The sequence below is a fragment of the Rhinolophus hipposideros genome (assembly GCF_964194185.1).
Source record: "Rhinolophus hipposideros genome assembly, chromosome: 5".
NCBI classification, from domain to species: Eukaryota; Metazoa; Chordata; class Mammalia; order Chiroptera; family Rhinolophidae; genus Rhinolophus; species Rhinolophus hipposideros.
In genome coordinates this window covers 91635227-91651848 of record NC_138051.1, presented here as the reverse complement: position 1 = coordinate 91651848, position 16622 = coordinate 91635227, and the positions used below count along the sequence as shown (strand labels likewise).

General features: G+C 52.2%; 1 protein-coding gene across 2 annotated transcripts in view; it reads left to right on the top strand.

Annotated features, from left to right (window-relative positions):
• Positions 1 to 16315, top strand: part of GPR68 (G protein-coupled receptor 68) — a 28875-nt gene extending 12560 nt beyond the window's left edge. The window contains exons 1-2 of one of the 2 annotated variants that reach the window (XM_081047364.1): positions 6400 to 6535; positions 13027 to 16315. In XM_081047364.1, coding sequence (XP_080903490.1) covers positions 13121 to 14239 — 1119 coding nt within the window. In that variant the 5' untranslated portion in view covers positions 6400 to 6535; positions 13027 to 13120 and the 3' untranslated portion in view covers positions 14240 to 16315. Of the gene's footprint in view, positions 1 to 6399; positions 6536 to 13026 lie in introns of those variants that run through there. The other variant, XM_081047365.1, reaches the window with a different exon arrangement.
• Positions 16316 to 16622: the final 307 nt, after the last annotated feature.

Sequence of the window (16622 nt, the reverse complement as noted above, 5' to 3'; positions counted from 1 at the left end):
CTGGGACTGTCAGCCAGGATTTTGGTTTCTTTCAATGTGGGCCTCTCTTGGGCTTCCTTTCAGCAGGGCACCTAGATTACAAGAGAAACATCCCAAGAGAAAGGAGGTAGGAGCTGCCGATCTCTTCAGACCTGGACTCAGAAGCTGGCACTGTGTGTCTTCCATTTTATTCTATTGGTCGAGTAGTCACAGAGCCGGCCTAGATTCAAGGGGAGGGGACTTAGACCCCACCTCTCAATGAGAAGAGCATCAAACACTTCCAACCATCTTGAATCTTCCAAAACTTGAAAATCTTCCCTTTTGCTTTTGCGTTTTTTCTGGTGCCATGGTAACTAATTCATCCTTGCAAAGGATGTAACGTTTCTGGAAAAGACCCGCAGAGATACAAATATCCTTTTGGGTCAGGATTGGTTTATCTGTGCGTTTCAGGGCTGAGGGGGCAGGCATCCTACCTGGTAGCTTTTCTAGTGTCTGTTTCCCTGGAACCTGTGAGGCTTCAGTCCTCAGCTCTGCCAACCCCAAGCCTTTACAACCAGAGGGAGATGCTAGGGAGAGAGTAATTTGGATTCAGAAAGCTAGATTTTAGCAGGTGGCCCAGGCTGAGTTAATGAACATCTCTGTAGCACTCAGTTTCCTGGAGAAGTCTGTTTGTTTTTCAAGAGGACTGCTGCCTGGGTGTTTGGAGTGACTGTTGTCATACATTATTAGGTTATTAATTGATGGGTTGCAGCACTCTGGGTGAGGAGGCAGGAGGTGGAATTGGGGGGGCAGCAGGCCTGGGGTTGCCATGACAACATGCAGGCCTGTTGTTTGTGCCTTGGGCATCAGCGCAGGAAGGATGTCCCAGGCAGCTCAGACCTTCTCAGACCACAGACTCTCCAAAAAAAAAAAAAAAAAACGAGATAAAAGTCTTTCTTTTAGCAGCAGGCTTCCGTTGTTCATTTTGCATTTTCACACATAGCCACCCACACATGCCCTCAGAGTCAAAACAAACCCTCTTCCTGTTGCCTTATCCCATATCCCATATCTGGCTGTCTCTGACTGTCTCTCCCAATTTGTCAGCTCCTAACTTCAATTTCAGCCACGCTGGCCTTCCAGATGGGCTGCAGAAATAAATGTAGTTGAGATTCATCTATTTAATCAAACATTCAACATATTTCGGTTGTGCATTTATTTTGGGCCAAACCACCGTCCTCCCTGGCAGAGACTAAAACAGACCCTCCTGCTTCCTGATGGAGCTTACTGGGTAGAGGGGGAGAGGGACAGCAACAAATAATTGTGCAAATTCCTATGCATTGCAGTGGTGATTATTCAAGTACAATTCATTCAGGCCTTGACTTGGACCCCAGTGCTGCTACTTAGCAGTGGGCGCAGTGTAATCACAAGGGTCCTTAGAAGTGGAAAGAGGGGAGCATGAGGGGGGGAGTCAGAGAAGGAGACATAGGATGGGAGCAGAGGGTGGAGTGAAGCCATGCTGGAGGGACTCAGTTTGCCACTGGTATCTTTGAAGACAGGAGGGGCCACAAGCCAAGGAATGCCAGAAGCCTCTAGAAACTAGGAAAGGTGAGGAAGTCCATTCCCCTCCAGACGGAATGCAGCCCTGCCAACACTTTGATTGTAGCCCAGCGAGACCCACATTAGACTTTTGACCCCTGAAGGTAAGGTAAGAAAGCTGTGTTGCATTGAGCCACTGGGTTTCCACACAGTGGTCAAGAGCCCCGTCTTTGGAGTCAAACAGCTGCTGCTCCCCGGCTCTGCGACCCTGGGCAGGTTGCTGGCGCTCTCCGAGTGTCTCAGTTGCCTTATCTATAAAATAGGGATAGCCCTGCCTCGCAGGGTCTGTGCGAGGGGAGAAACGGGAAACAGTGGGGAGGCCCTCCGTGCAGTCCTGGGTACAAAGTGGGCACCCACAGCAAGGCATGCGCTTCTTGACCCTCAGTTGCTCGCGCCTCCTCTCCGGCTGCACCAGGGCCGGGGTGCCAGGCATTTGGGGGGATCTCTGTAGGTGCTGGGCCTCCTCCTGTGCTCGACGCCATTCTTTTTTTTTTTTTTTTTTTTTTTTTTTTTTTATGTCAACTTTAGCTAACTGGCAAGTACATTTTACAGAATTCCATTCTGGTTGTTTTAATTATTTATTTTTTTCAGTCACAGTTGACACTCAATAATATTTTATATTAGTTTCAGGTGTACAGCATAGTGGTTAGATATTCATATAATGTATCCAGTGATCACCACAATCAGTCCAGTACCCACCTGGCACCATATATAGTTATTACAACATTGTTGACTATATTCTCTATGCTGTGCTTTACATCTCTGTCACTATTTTGTAATTACCAATTTGTACTTAATCCTTTTGACTTTTTTACCCAGGACCCCAACCCTCCTCCCCTCTCTGAATAGTTCCAAGTTTACTTAGGCCAGAAGAGACGTTTTGTGTGAGATTTGGAAGGTGGACATGAAGCAGGGATGTATGCCTTTATGCTCAGAAGGTTGGTGCAGGGTCACCAGGTGCTATTGCAGCTCAGACATGTTGTCATATATCAAGCAGCTCACCGGGTTGATCCTGCTAGGTCCTCCTTGATTTTCTCTAACTGCTGGGCTAGGGGTGTGTTTAGATCCATCAGGGAGAATGTCCCGCTTCTGCAGGACACCTGCATCACTGAATTTGGAGACTTGGTGTTGAGTTAAACTCAAAGTGTAATTACTAAAATAATGTCTCTAATCAGTAATGTGGGATATTGGTTTCACTTATTCAAGTCTTCTTTTACATGTTATTTTTTTTAATGGGAGTTAACCTGCCTAGAGTTATGGATCTGCATTAGATAATCTCTTTTGATTTTTTTCTGAATTCAATTTATTTAAACTAAAAAACCCAAAACCAGTTGACCCATTTTCCCCAACCCCCACCCCTTTCCTCTAGCAACCACTAACCCGTTCTCTGTATATGTATATACAGAGGGTGCCAAAAAAATGTATACACTCGACGCCATTCTTGATTCGCACCTGGCCCCTGGTAAACCTGCAACAATGCAGCACCTGTGTCAGCTCCTCTGACGGAAGCGCGTGCCAAAGTGTGAGGCCTGGGGAGGGGCCCGGCCTTCAAGACACAAGTCAGGGAAGGTCCCTGCAGGCAAACGGCAGATGGCTCCCGATGGAGCTTCTTGTACTTGTCAGAGCCTTCAAGGAGCCGCCACGGCCCCAAATCAGCAGTTGCCACGAGAACAAGGTGATGTGCCCTAACGAGTGCCTTCCCACGTTGGCCTGCCCATCCTGTCCTTCACCCAGGACGGAGGGCAGGACCTTCCAGCCTGAGGGACGGTGCTGTCACCACCACCATCCTCCTCTTCATTGCATCCTCCCTGACACTTACCAACAGCCTACTAAGCACCAGGCACTTGCGGACCGCTTTGATTCTCATGGAAGTCCCCTGGTTACCCAGGAATGCGATTTCTCAAGGTCACAAAGCCACTGTGGCAGCGTGGGGCCTGCCCTCACAGACTGGCCCAGCACCTCTGCTCTTAACCTCCCTGCGGTGACCACAGGGTTGCTGCCATGTGCTGGAGTCCTTGCATGATGCCACTAGCTCAGGGCAGACTCCAGAGCCCTCCCTCTGATGCTATCCAGGCGACTTGGACCTCTGGGAGCCAGCGGGTGCCCGAAGGCCTTGTGGCCTGGGGCTCAGGGGCGGTCAAAGTAGCCTCCAGAGGCAGCTCCAAAATGTCTACCAGCCCTTCAGAGCCCAGGGCCCTGGAGCAGATGTTTATGCTGCGGGCAGACAGGGACACTCAGGGCTTAGCCCAGCCTTTTGGGGATCAGTAGTGCTGCCCTGCCAGTGGGGGTCTGGTGCTTCATGACTGCTGTCATTGGCGCTGAGAGACGGAATGAGGAAATGAACCCAGGTGGTAGGCCTGGCCCAACTGAGGCCCAGGACAGAGGTGGGCGTGGGCCCTGGCAGCCCCTGTGAGGGCTCGGGCACCCCTCAGGGCTCGGGCATTCTCACGCTTCACTAACTGCCTCCCTCAGCTCGGGGGCAGCTCCCACATGCTGCCACTCGGGACTTAAGGACAGACGTTTGAATGTGGGGAGGTAGGCCGGGGGCGTCTCTTGAGGTTACGTTTTTATTCCAAGATCAATACTTTTACTCAGTCGTAGGTTTCCTTGGAGAGGTTTGGGGGAAGTCAGGTTATGAGGTCTGTAGGATACCTCAGGCCACTGCCTGGTGCTTGGTGTCACCACGGCTTCTTGTTCTCCTTTCCTGTTTTAGATTAGAGACAAAATCCTAACACTGAAGTGGAACACAGCTCTTTTTTCTCTGGCTGAGGGGGCATTTCACAGAGGACATGGGCTCAGCTGATTTGAGTAAAACTGGTCAGCTTCATCCTGTCTGTAGTCCCAAATGCCCAGGGGGCGGGGAAAGAGGGGTCCCTGTCACTGGAGACAGGAGGGCTCCCCATTCCAAGTGAGGTATGGTGTGTACATATTGTCCGCAGAGGGGGCTGGGCAGCTTGGGGGCAGCTTGGGGGTCCCGGGGAAGGAGGGGACACAGTGCCATCAGTGCTTTTTGCAGGTACAGACAGCGATGGTATAGATTGGCCAGCGTGTGCAACTCCTGTCGGCTGGCCCACCTGCAGAGAAAGCCAAGGGCGCTCTCTTTGGCCGGTGTGTTGCAGGAAAAGCCAGGCGCTGACCACTACATTGACCCTGGACTCCTAATCCACTGGTCCTTCCTTATGACATCAGGAAAGCCAGCCACACTCCATAACGCAGGAATAGCATGTGTGTCTCCATTCAGACTTCTGCACCATGACAAGCCACAGCCTTTTACAGCGTCTAACGTAGGAGATCACTGAAAAGTGCCGGCTGTGTGTGGAAGCATTTGCTTGGAGGGCCCAGGCAGCGCCGAGAGGGACGTTTTCTGGGAGCCCTACCAATACTGTCCCGACAGGACAATAGTGATTTGCTCTGGAGGAGACAAGTGCCACCGACCTCCTAACAGAGCAGGGAGCGCAGAAGTCCTCAGTGCCCCCATGCATGGTGGGCACTGGCTTCCTGGCTCCAGCAAGGCTCCAAGGAGACGACCCCCGAGGGAGGAGCTTACGCCAAAAGAGCAGGGCTCCTGAAGTCCGCAGCAGGTTTCTAGAATCACGGCTCTATTATTTAGCTGTTAACAGCCTGGTCAAGAGCCTTCGCGGGGGCTGGGCCTGTTTCCCCACCTGCGTGATGAGGAGGCTGGGCTAGGGAACCTCCAGGGGTGCCGTCAGCCCTGTGCTGAGGAAGTTTAGTAACTGCTCCTGAGAGCCAGGGGACCCCCTGAGGCCAGAGCCCTATGCTTGCTCCCGGCGTGGGGCTACACTATTTAAAAACACTGATGCCGCCTTATTTGTGGCCCAGCACCCTCCTCGTTTGCCCCGGGCCTGCTGGTCTGCAGAACAGGATCCAACCCGCCTCCAACACATCAGTGCTTCTCCACTTGGCTGCCCGCTGAAATGGTCCAGAAGCTTTTAAAAACATTGGTGCTGGCACCTCAGCTCCAGGAAGTGCGATTTAATTCATCTGGGGTAGGGCCTGGGCATTGGTTCTATTTTTTATAAGTGCCCCAGGCAGTTTTCTATGGTAGGTGGGACCCACTGACTCAGATGTTGGTTGCTCGTGACTAAAGGGTGACAGCCTGGGGTGGCAGTGGAATCAGTCCGCTCCCCCTCTCCTTGCCTGCTGTCCTTTCACGCTGGGGTCTGCGGTCTAGTCTAGTTACCTGAGAGCATCAGCCTGTCTGAGGGGCTCCAGTGAGGACCCCTGGCGCAGGGGTTCAACTGCCTGTCTCTTTTGTCCTGGTAGCCTGTAGATGCCCAAAGGTGGTGTGATGGGTAGAATTAGTGCACCCCGCTCCTCCTGCACCGGCCCCCCAAATCCCCGAGGTCTTCTGTCCCTAATTCAGGCGTTAACATTCCCCTCAGGGTTGCTCCCTGCCTCTGGGGGGTGTGGAAAGCAGGCTGGGGATGGTGGAGGGAGCAGTCCTGCCACCCTCTCCGGTGGCTGGCGAATGTTCCTGGGCAACCGCCAGCCTGACACCGGATCGGACTGACGGTGGCGTTCACATGATTCTGCCTCAGCTCTGGACCCAGCAGCCTGCAGCTGGGTTTTCCAGATCAAGCTGGGAGGTGCTTCTGTGGGAAATCGCTGGAAGGGGAGTGTGGGTCCTGACGGCAGGGGTGCCCGCGTGGGGGGTCCCCCAGGCTGGGCTGGTGCTTTCTGCCTCCTCCGCCAAGCCTCCGTAGAGCTGCTGAGGAAGCCAGGCTGTTTGAGGTTTGAAGTCAGGCAGAGCCTGGGATTCCCCTGGGACGACTCCCCCTCACCTGGCTGGAGAGAGTATCGCCTTCCTGGGGTCCGGAGGCTGAGCAGGAGGGGGCCAGTCCAGCTGTTTCCAAACCAAGGGTCGTGATCCATTAGTGGGTCAGGAAATCAATTCAGTCGCTCATGACCTGCGTTTAGAAGAAACAAAATAGAAGTGGTCGGAGTGCGTGCCAATGGTAGGGTAAGTACTGCTTTGGGGAAGTTGGTTCCTGTGTGCACGCATTCTGTGTGTGCCGGTGACAACGTCAACTGTGTTTCTTGCTGTGGCTTGTGGCCAAAGAGCTTAACGGCAGCAAGTTGATGCTGTGGAGCTGGGTCCTGGATTCAGATGCACCTGACTTATTGTGTGAACTTAAGCAACTCGGTTCGCCTCTCTGGGCTTCAGGTTCTGTGAAATGGGTTAGCAGTGCCAGCCCCGCCTGATCACAGTGACTTCGTGAGCTCAGATAGGATTGAATTTGGATACAGTTACGAGGGCTGTGGAAATGTGATTCTGTCTCACCGCTGTTGCCCGAATGAGGCTATCTGGGGGAAACTTGGAGACTGAGGAAAAATGCTGCCTAGTTTCTACCCCTGCCCCAGGGGAAAATACCAACAGCCTCTGAAACAAATGTTTCATTTCATTTTAGGAAATGAAACAGCCTTGTTTGAAGCGTGTGGCAGTTTGACCAGCTAAAGAAGGGAAGGTGGGCGTGCAGGAAATTCCCCACTCTTTGGGCTCAGGGCTCCCCGGTACTGGGAGGAATTGTGTGTCCCCCTGGGCACCACAGAGCAGAGATGAATGGACAAATGACGGTTAGATCCCCGGTTATGCACCAGCAGTACTTCAGCGCCAGGCACCTCCTCGTGGCTTCGAACGTTCAAGAGGTTCTTACCTTGCGTCAAAGAGGCCCTTCCTTCCTTTCGGGGCTTAATTCTCCTGGTCATTAAAGCCCTCAGAGATACTTCTATGCTGATAAGCATTTGTCTAAAGGTTTGCTTTTAGGTGTTGGATTGCCTGTGTGTAGCCTCTCAGTTTTCTTAGCTGGACGATAAAGTGTCTGAGGTAGATGGCAGCGGCTGCTTGTTTTGATTCTTTGCCCCACCCGCTCTGCCTTGGGGAACCACAGCTAGGTGCACAGGTATTCTTCAGTAGGTGTTGAGGCAATGGTTGACCTGGCAGAGCATCCTGTAGGTGCAGGGAGCTCGCCCAGGACTAAGCCGGGTGGCGCTCATGGAAGCATCCATAGGGACCGGAACCTGGCGAAGCCTGAAAGTGGAGGGTGGCTGCCCAGTGACAATCATGACAAACAGAAAGAGAGCATGGTGTACAGGAAAGTCTGGGCCAGTCTGAGTTCAAAAGCTGGCCTACCACATTGTAACTGTGGCAGCTTGAGCAGGTTGGTTCATGTCTCTGAGCCTCAGTTTTCTGATCTGTAAAATGGGCGCTGATGAGAATGGTGTTGACAGACATGTGCCTGGCACATGGAGGGCTCTCAACAGATGTGGCTTGATTCTTTCATCCCATCTATGTCTTTCCATTTACAGGACACTTTGGTACCCACGTTGTCCTTTGATTTTTGGGAAGCGAGGTTCCCATGTAGAGCGTGTTGAGGAGGGACACTCCTGGCAAGGTGGAGTTTCCGTCTGGGGGTGCCTGTCCTCACAAACTGGTAGAAGGGAGAGCTGGCTGTGACAAAGTCTGGGTAAAAAAGCAGGACACTCTGGCCAGCTCAGGCAGCTTGAGATATGCCGGACTGCAGGAGAGGAGACCACAGCGATTCCTCCTTGTCACTTTTCTGTTTCTACCTGTCTACCAACCCTTCATCCATCTATCTACCCACGAACCCATCCATCTATCCATCTACCCGTCACCTATCTAGTTATTCACATACCCACCCATCCACCCACTCATTCATCCATCTATCCACCCATTTACTCACATCTATCCACCTACTCCCTCATCCATCCAACCACCCATCCACTTACCTACCCATCTACCCACCCACTTACTTCTCCACTTATCCATCTATCTAACAAATAATTTTTGATATCATATAAGAACTAAGCACTGAGGAACACCTCAGATTTTCCCTATTTCCCACCTCCTTTCTAATTAGTTGTTAGTTACTACAGCTTCTCGTTGTCTCCTCTTGTGCCATGCCCTCCACATACCTAGATCCAGTCATGCCAAGCTACTTTCAGTTCCCCAAAGGTGCCCATTCTCTCTTGGATTTGGTCTGTTGCACACATTGTTTCTACAGGCAGAAACTGCCCTCTGCTCAGGCAGCGCTCCCCCTTCTTCTTGTCTTAGAATACTGCTGCTCAGGAGGGCTTTTTGGCTGGGTTAGGTTTCCTCTAATGAGCTCCCTGAAAATCCTGTGTTCTCCTTAGGAGTAGATTCTCTTATCTCCTCCCCTCTCCTGTGAGACTAACTGGAGTTAGACTAGGGGCCAGTGTCCAGTGCAGTCCCTGCCATAGAACAGATACTCAGTAGTAGTTGTGTGAATGACTAAGTAAACGGGCGAGTGGGTGGATAGATGGATGGGTGGACAGATGGATGGATGGATGTTTGGAAAGCCATGGAAGGATGCGAAGCAGGAGTGATTAGGTTAGATTTGTGTTTTACAGGATGGCTTTGAGAGTGGTGGGATGGAGGCAGTGAATCCGATAGGAGGCCGTTGCACTAGGTACCCAAGCTCTAGGTACCAAACTCGCCTTTCCCTCCACAGTGAACGTAGGAAGCACTTTCTAAACATAGTAAATGTTTCTTCTTTGTCCTGCAGGCTTGACTCTTTGTGACTTTGGTTGCCAGAATTCACTTATTGTTGGCCTAGGAAAGAGGAAGCTACAAGCCGCTGTCCCAGCCCACCCTGCACGTACATATACTCACCACTAATAAACAACAGGCTTCCGGCCCAGTGACTCTCAAGGAACTCTTAAGACCTGACAGGACGTGTTTTTGCTGTGGCTTCATTTGCCCTGTTCGGTTGGCGCCTGGCGGCCTATGTTTCTGAATGAATTTTATCTTCCTGGGGGTGGATTTTATCTGGACTGTGGAGAACCTGAAGTAAATTCAGAGACGTGGTTAGTTGGTCCTGGGTGGGTACCCCTGGGCATGGTTCGGGGACCTGTGCTGCTGTCACCTTCCTCATATGTAAGCCAGGGGAACCGTTTGGTCCCACAGGTGGGGCTTGGGCTTCACGGACAGGAGAGCCGGCAAGAAGAGGGTGAGTAGGGCCAAATTCTGACTCACCGAGCTGTGGACAGAGTTAGGGGTCACAGGTCTCAGCTGCCCCTTCTCCCCTTCCTCTCACCATCGAAACATATAAGCAAAACCCCAAATCACAAAAACAAGAAAACACCCAGTGCATTGTTGGTAGGAATGTAAACCGGTGCAGCCATTATGGAAAACAGCATGACAGTTCCTCAAAAAGTTAAAAATAGAATTACCATGTGATCCAGCAATTCCATTTCTGGGTATATACTTCCCAAAAACTGAAAGCAGGACTCAAATAGATGTTTGTACATCTGTGTTCATAGCAGCATTATTTGCAATAGCCAAAAGTTAGAAACAACCCAAATGTTCACTGATGAATGAAAAAACAAAATACAACGTATCCATATAACTGAATGTTATTCAGCCTTAAACAGGAAGGAAATTCTGACACGCGCTATAATATGGATGGCCTTAAGGACACTATGCTAAGGAAAATAAGCCTGTCGCAAAAAAAGACTAATATTGCATGATTCCACTTGTATGAGGGACCTAGAGTAGTGAAATTTATAGAGACAGAAAGTAGAACGGTGGTTGCCAGGGGCTGGGGTAAGAAGGGAATGGGGTGTTAGTGTTTAATTGGAACAGTGTTTCTGTTGGGGAAGATGTGAATGTTCTGGAGATGGATGGTGGGGATGGTTGTACAACAAGTAAATATACTTAATGCTACTGAACTGTATACTTAAAAATGGTTAATGTGGTAAATTTTTATGTTATACACATTGAATCACAATTAAAAACAACAAGAAGCACCCCTCTCCTCCACCATCACTGAAATTCCAGGCCTGTGTCCTGGAGAGGTTAAGAAGATAAGCCCGACTGGGTGTCCTAGTCTTCTGGGGAGTGAGAGGTTGGGGGTGAGTCTCACATGGCGACTGGAGGTGTCAGGGAGGTGGGGCATGGAGAAAGGAGACCTGGATCTAACACCAAGGCTTCCTTCCTCAGGCAAGCTTTAGGCAAGTCACTTCCCCTTTGGAACCTCAGTTTCTTCACCTGTAAAATGGGGAGGTAGCATTCACTTATTCCTTCCAGGAGTATTCATGAATGCCTGGGATATGCCAGTCATTGTTCACGGTGCACAAGGCTTCTGCCCTCTTGGAATTTATATTGTCGCGGAGAAGATGGACCATCAACACGCAGACAAGTCAATAAACAACAAAAATCTCGGATATTGATGGGAGCTTTTGTGGAGTGATCAGCTAGGATGATGTGATGGTGACTGGGGAGGGGGCGGCTTGAAGTGGGTGGTCAGGGAAGGCCTCCTGAGGAGGTGACATTGAAGCTGAGACCCAGCAGAGAAGGAGCCAGCCCTGAAATGGAGGTAGAGGTGAGGCAGCATTCCAGGAGAGGAAGCAGCTGATGCAAAGGTCTGAGGCAGGAGGGAAGCTGGGTGACGGAGGCACAGAAGGCTGGCCAGTGTGGCTAGATTGTGGGGTGATGGGCAAGGTGGGGGAGCTGGGGTCAGACCATATTGGGCCTTGGAGCTCCCAGAAGGAATTTGGTTCTGCCACAGGTGTGATAGGAGCAAGGAAGAGGAGGGTCTGGTTTGCATTTTAGGTGTTGGGTGACTAATGGTCGAGGCCATGAATGGGTGAGGGTCTGGCTCCGTAGAGAGCCGCAGGGAGTCCGGGGACAGCTTTGGACCTGGTCCATCTCTTGCTCATTTTAAAGATACTTATGAAAGCTACAGGCCCTTCACCCAGGAAAAATGCACATACTTAGTTACTTACACGATTGAGCGTTTGATTTCAGGAGAACCCCTCAAATTTATCCTCTATGAACCTCACGACTGGACCTGCTGTGCTGAGGTTTCTGGGCCCCTTCCCAGCACACTGTACCCTGGCTCAGGTGGCCACAAGGCCAGGAAGGACACAGGTTGCTGAGGGAGGGGCCCTGCTCCTTGGGTGATGAGAGGTCGGTCATGAACTCTGAGGGGTTTCTCTTCTATTCGGAGAGTCCCAGCTTCACTATGGTGAAGAGAGAGCAAAGGGCAAGGCTCATCTGCTGATACCACAAAACAGCCTAATTCAGACCCCACTCCTTCAGAATTTGCAACCACATGGAGACCATGCATTCTCAAGGGAGGGGTGAAAAAAAATCTCACATACCGTGTTTCCCCCAAAATAAGACCGGGTTATATATTCATTTTTGCTCCAAAAGATGCATTAGGGCTTATGTTCAGGGGATGTTATCCTGAAAAATTATGCTAGGGCTTATTTTCCGGTTAGATCTTATTTTCGGGGAAACACGGTATTACAATTAATTGCTACCTTCCAAAGGGTCATTGTACATAAACAGATATGTAGTATACCTGGGGTATTAGAATTTCGTGGCGAGGGAGGGGAGAAAATAATGTCTAAAAAGGCTCCTTGTGCGGATAATTATGGAAAAAAAAAAGGTTAAAAAATCCTGATTTAGACATAGCCAGATTTTTCATCTGAACATCAATAGAGAAGCTCAGGCCTTTCATTTTGATATACTAATTTATAAAGTAGGTTTACAACAAAAAAAACTTCATTTTATCTTGTTCAAATGTATTTGTATACATAGCATTTTCTTTGTTAAGGGCTCAACAATCTGGACTTTCCGCCAATATAGGTAAAAGTACCATCTTTTCCTCTGCCTCTTTGCTGCTGGAAAAATAATGCCATGCATTTTGACATCCATCATCTTACGTGGCCCCAGTGCTGACCTTGAGGGCAGGTGTTTTTACCCCCACTTTACAGATGAGGAAACTGAGGCTCGAAAGGGTAAATGACTTGCACAGCCTGGAAGTGGCTGAACCTGGCCTGGCACTCGTGTCTGTTGGTACCTGGTCCTGGGCTGTCCCCCATGCTGGGTTCCCCAAGCTCTGTGGAGGACAGAAGAGATAGCATCTGCTGACAAGCACCCAGGAATCCAGGCAGTGCCCCGAGGGAAGCTCAGCCTTTGTTTCCCGCCAGCACACGGTGGGATGTAGAGAAGGTTGGGCCCGTTCACTGCTGTCTGGAGAGGCCCCCAGGAGGGGCTGTGGCCTCACTGCTGACTGACCTGGTTGGTTCCCATGAGCAAGTAGTAAAATGTGGATGACACTTACTGCTGTAGGAGAGAGTGGCTGGGCCTTCCCTGGGCCTTGCCTGTGGGTTGGAATAGATCTTTGCCTCTCCTTCCCTTGGAGAGCTGGCCTCAGGATGGGCTGTGCTCACAAGAGCTCCTGGCCTTGCTCGCTATCAATGAGGGACCAGGAAAATAACTAAGGGGCAGCAGGAAGCCAGGGAAGGAGGCTGGGGAGACATAAACCACGTTCAGATATTCTAGTTGGAGCTGGGTCATCTTCTAAAGTAAGCGAGGCACTGAGAACAGTCCCTGCCACACGGTGAGTGCTATATAAATGTTAGCTCCTATTATTCTAAGCCTTTCCTGCCTTTGACTTTCAGGGGCTCACAGCACCAAGGAGGCCCCGCCTCTGACACCACGTGAACCACACCCTCTCAACGAGATGCAGCCCAGACAGACCCGATCCCTGAGCCCATGAGGGGTGAGGCCCCTTCAGGCCCAAAGATGGGGAACATCACTGCCAGCACCGCCTCACAGAACTGCACCATCGACCACACCATCCACCAGACACTCTCCCCGGTGGTGTACGTCACGGTGCTGGTGGTGGGCTTCCCGGCCAACTGCCTGTCTCTCTACTTCGGTTACCTGCAGGTCAAGGCCCGGAACGAGCTGGGCGTGTACCTGTGCAACCTCACGGTGGCCGACCTCTTCTACATCTGCTCGCTGCCCTTCTGGCTGCAGTACGTGCTGCAGCACGACAACTGGTCGTACAGCGACCTGTCCTGCCAGCTGTGCGGCATTCTCCTGTACGAGAACATCTACATCAGCGTGGGCTTCCTCTGCTGCATTTCCATCGACCGCTACCTGGCGGTGGCCCACCCCTTCCGCTTCCACCAGGTCCGCACCCTGAAGGCGGCCGTGGGCGTCAGCGTGGCCATCTGGGCCAAGGAGCTGCTGGCCAGCGTCTACTTCCTCCTGCAGAAGGAGGTGGTGGAGGACGCCAACCAGCACCGCGTCTGCTTCGAGCACTACCCACTGGCGCCATGGCAGCGCGGCATCAACTACTACCGCTTCCTGGTCGGCTTCCTCTTCCCCCTGTGCCTGCTGCTGGCCTCCTACCGCGGCATCCTGCGGGCCGTGCACCGCAGCCACGGCACCCAGAAGAGCCGCAAGGACCAGATCCAGCGGCTGGTGCTCAGCACCGTGGTCATCTTCCTGGCCTGCTTCCTGCCCTACCACGCGCTGCTGCTGGTGCGCAGCATCTGGGAGTCCAACTGCGACTTCGCCAAGGGCGTCTTCAACGCCTACCACTTCTCCCTGCTGCTCACCAGCTTCAACTGCGTGGCCGACCCCGTGCTGTACTGCTTTGTCAGCGAGACCACCCACCGGGACCTGGCCCGCCTCCGCGGGGCCTGCCTGGCCTTCCTCACCTGCTCCAGGACCGGCGCGCCCAGGGAGGCCTACCCACTGGGTGCCCCCGAGGCCTCCGTGGGCAAGAGCGAGGAGCCCGAGTTGTTAACGAAGCTCCACTCCACCTTCCAGACCTCTAACTTGCCTGCAGGGGAAGGGTCCCCCACGGTCAGGCTGGCCTAGCCGGGGTCACCCGCATGTGGGGTGCAGAGAGGGCTGAGCTGGCTGGCTGGCTGCCGCCTGCTTTGTCAAATGCAGGTACCTCTTTCTGCTGGAGGGAACAATGGGCCAGGGTCAGGGAACCCTGGGCCTGGGTGGCATCAAGACCTCGCTGGTTCCAGGGAGCCTGCTGAGCCCAATGGGGCTGTTGAGTGTGAGATGAGCTCTGTCAGCTCATGGGTGTCTTCTGCTGCAGGCTGGGCTGCTGGCGGGAGGAAGACAGTGAACTACACCTCCAGGAAGTTTTCAAAGAGAAGCTGGGTCGGGCAGTGCAGTGTGAGGACAGGAGAGAGGGGTGCTGGGAGATGGGGGTGGGTACCTGGCTGTGCACCTGCCCTGGCCTTCCAGTGCCATTGTGGTCACAGATGACACCTATCCAGGTGCACCAGTGTTATCTGAGGAGGTGAAACATGAAGCTGTATTGTCATCGTTAACCCTTGAGCCCCAACCCATGAAGGGACAGGAAGGAAGATGAGTGGGGCCAAGAGGTTGGATTAGGAGAAGGAAGTTGGAGAGGCATTTGGGACGCTTGGAATGTGCGTGGGGGACCGTGAGGGGAGTGACAGGGAGAAGAGACACCCCAGGTCTAGACATGTCACAATTTCATAGGGAGAGTTGAGCAGATTCCCCAAGCCCCAGGCTGATGCGAAACAAATCTTGGGGCTCCCTGGGCTGATGTGTGTGGGCCTTTCAAAAGTCAGTACTGAAGCACCAGTGTTAGTCCGGAGGCGTAAAGCCAGTGTGTTTACTCAGGTTCCCCACACACAGATCCTTCCTAATAGTGTTCTGTTTCCATCTGCCCTGGAACACCAGACGCGGAAGCCTGTGTGTGTGTGTGTGTGTGTCCGTGTGTCCATGGTTAAAAGACCAGGCTCTTCGTGACAACTGTGTGCCAGGACACTGAGGATAGAGTCATGTGACTACTAGCAGTGTCCCCCCACCCTGCCTCCACTTCCGTCCCCTGCCACACCCACTATGGAGGGTCTAGCAGTCTCCGAGAGGAGCATGACATTCTCCCCGAGTTCTCAGATATAACAAAACAGTAACACATTCTATGGCGTCTCTCAGCCCAAAGCTCCACTATGATTTAAACAGCCCCTGTCACAGAGAGGAAGTGGCCCCTGCCTTCTTTGTTCTCCAGCACTGCTCCTCTGCCAGAGAGGCCACCTCACCCACCTGGAGAGTGATAGTGGGCCTATGGGCCATTTGTAGCTTTTGTCTTTTCCTGGAAAGCTGGGTACGGGCTCAGCTCTCCTGCCACTTAGTGCTGACCCCTGCCCTGGTGACCATACCAAGGGCCAGAAGAGCCTATTACTGCCCCAGGGACCTGCCGACCTTAACAGAAATTCTCGTCCTCCAGATGTCCTGGTGGATGGGCTGGGCCCAGCTCTGACTTCCCTGGGATTTCAGCTCTGCACAGCCAAAGGGAAAAATGGGACAGGAATGGGGAGATAGAAGCTGGCATCAGTAGAACATTTTTGGAATCTGCTAAAGGGGCGGGGGCAGGGAGAACGTCTTCAATCTCTCTTCCCCTCTCTACCCACTTCTCCAAGAGGTAGATTTACCCTGCGTCTCTTAACCCTTCCAGCAGGGGTGCCCAGAGGCAGACTGCCCAGGCTGGATTGCCCCAGTGAAGTGGGGTCCCGGGGCTACGCTTGGCTTTGACTGGGTAGTACCTGCCCCAGCTCCTTATGGAGGGCCTTCTAGAACCTGAAGAGGTTCTCTTCCCCTTCCTAGAGGAGGAAGTGACCAGGTCTGAAGGTTGTGGAAATGGCCACGCAGCCAAGGGAAGTCTACCTGGCCCAGAATGTTACAGGGGCAATGGCGCTGATTGAGCCCTCCAGGCCTCCTCATTCCAAATTCCCCCCTATTTTGAGCTTAAACATGGGTGTTCCCACTGGGATCGACTGGGATGAGCTGAGGGCGGTCCCATTTACTATCAAGAGTTGTATTTTCCTCTCTTTTATGCCAAGTATGTGTGTGTTGGACTGTGTAATGGATTTACGTAGCAAACTAGTCTCCGAATAAAGCAAAGTAACCAGCCACAGCTGGAGTGTTGCAGTCCTTATGGGGAAGGAGGGTCTTCTATAATAACACCAGGGGGTCTAGAGGGTCCTCAACACACCCCGTGGAGACAGGGACGTCCAGGGACTGACTTTCTCACAGCAAACTTGAACAGAGAAATGAGGGGATTGACCCTTGACACCTGGCCGTGTCCAAGAGGGACGGAGCCCTGAAGGGAAGTAAGGTCTCCTCTCCCTTCTCTTGAGACTCAGAGTGTCCTCAGCTCTTGGGCACTGTTTGCAAATCCACTCTGGAACTTGGTCATCTCCCCTCTGAGGACAGA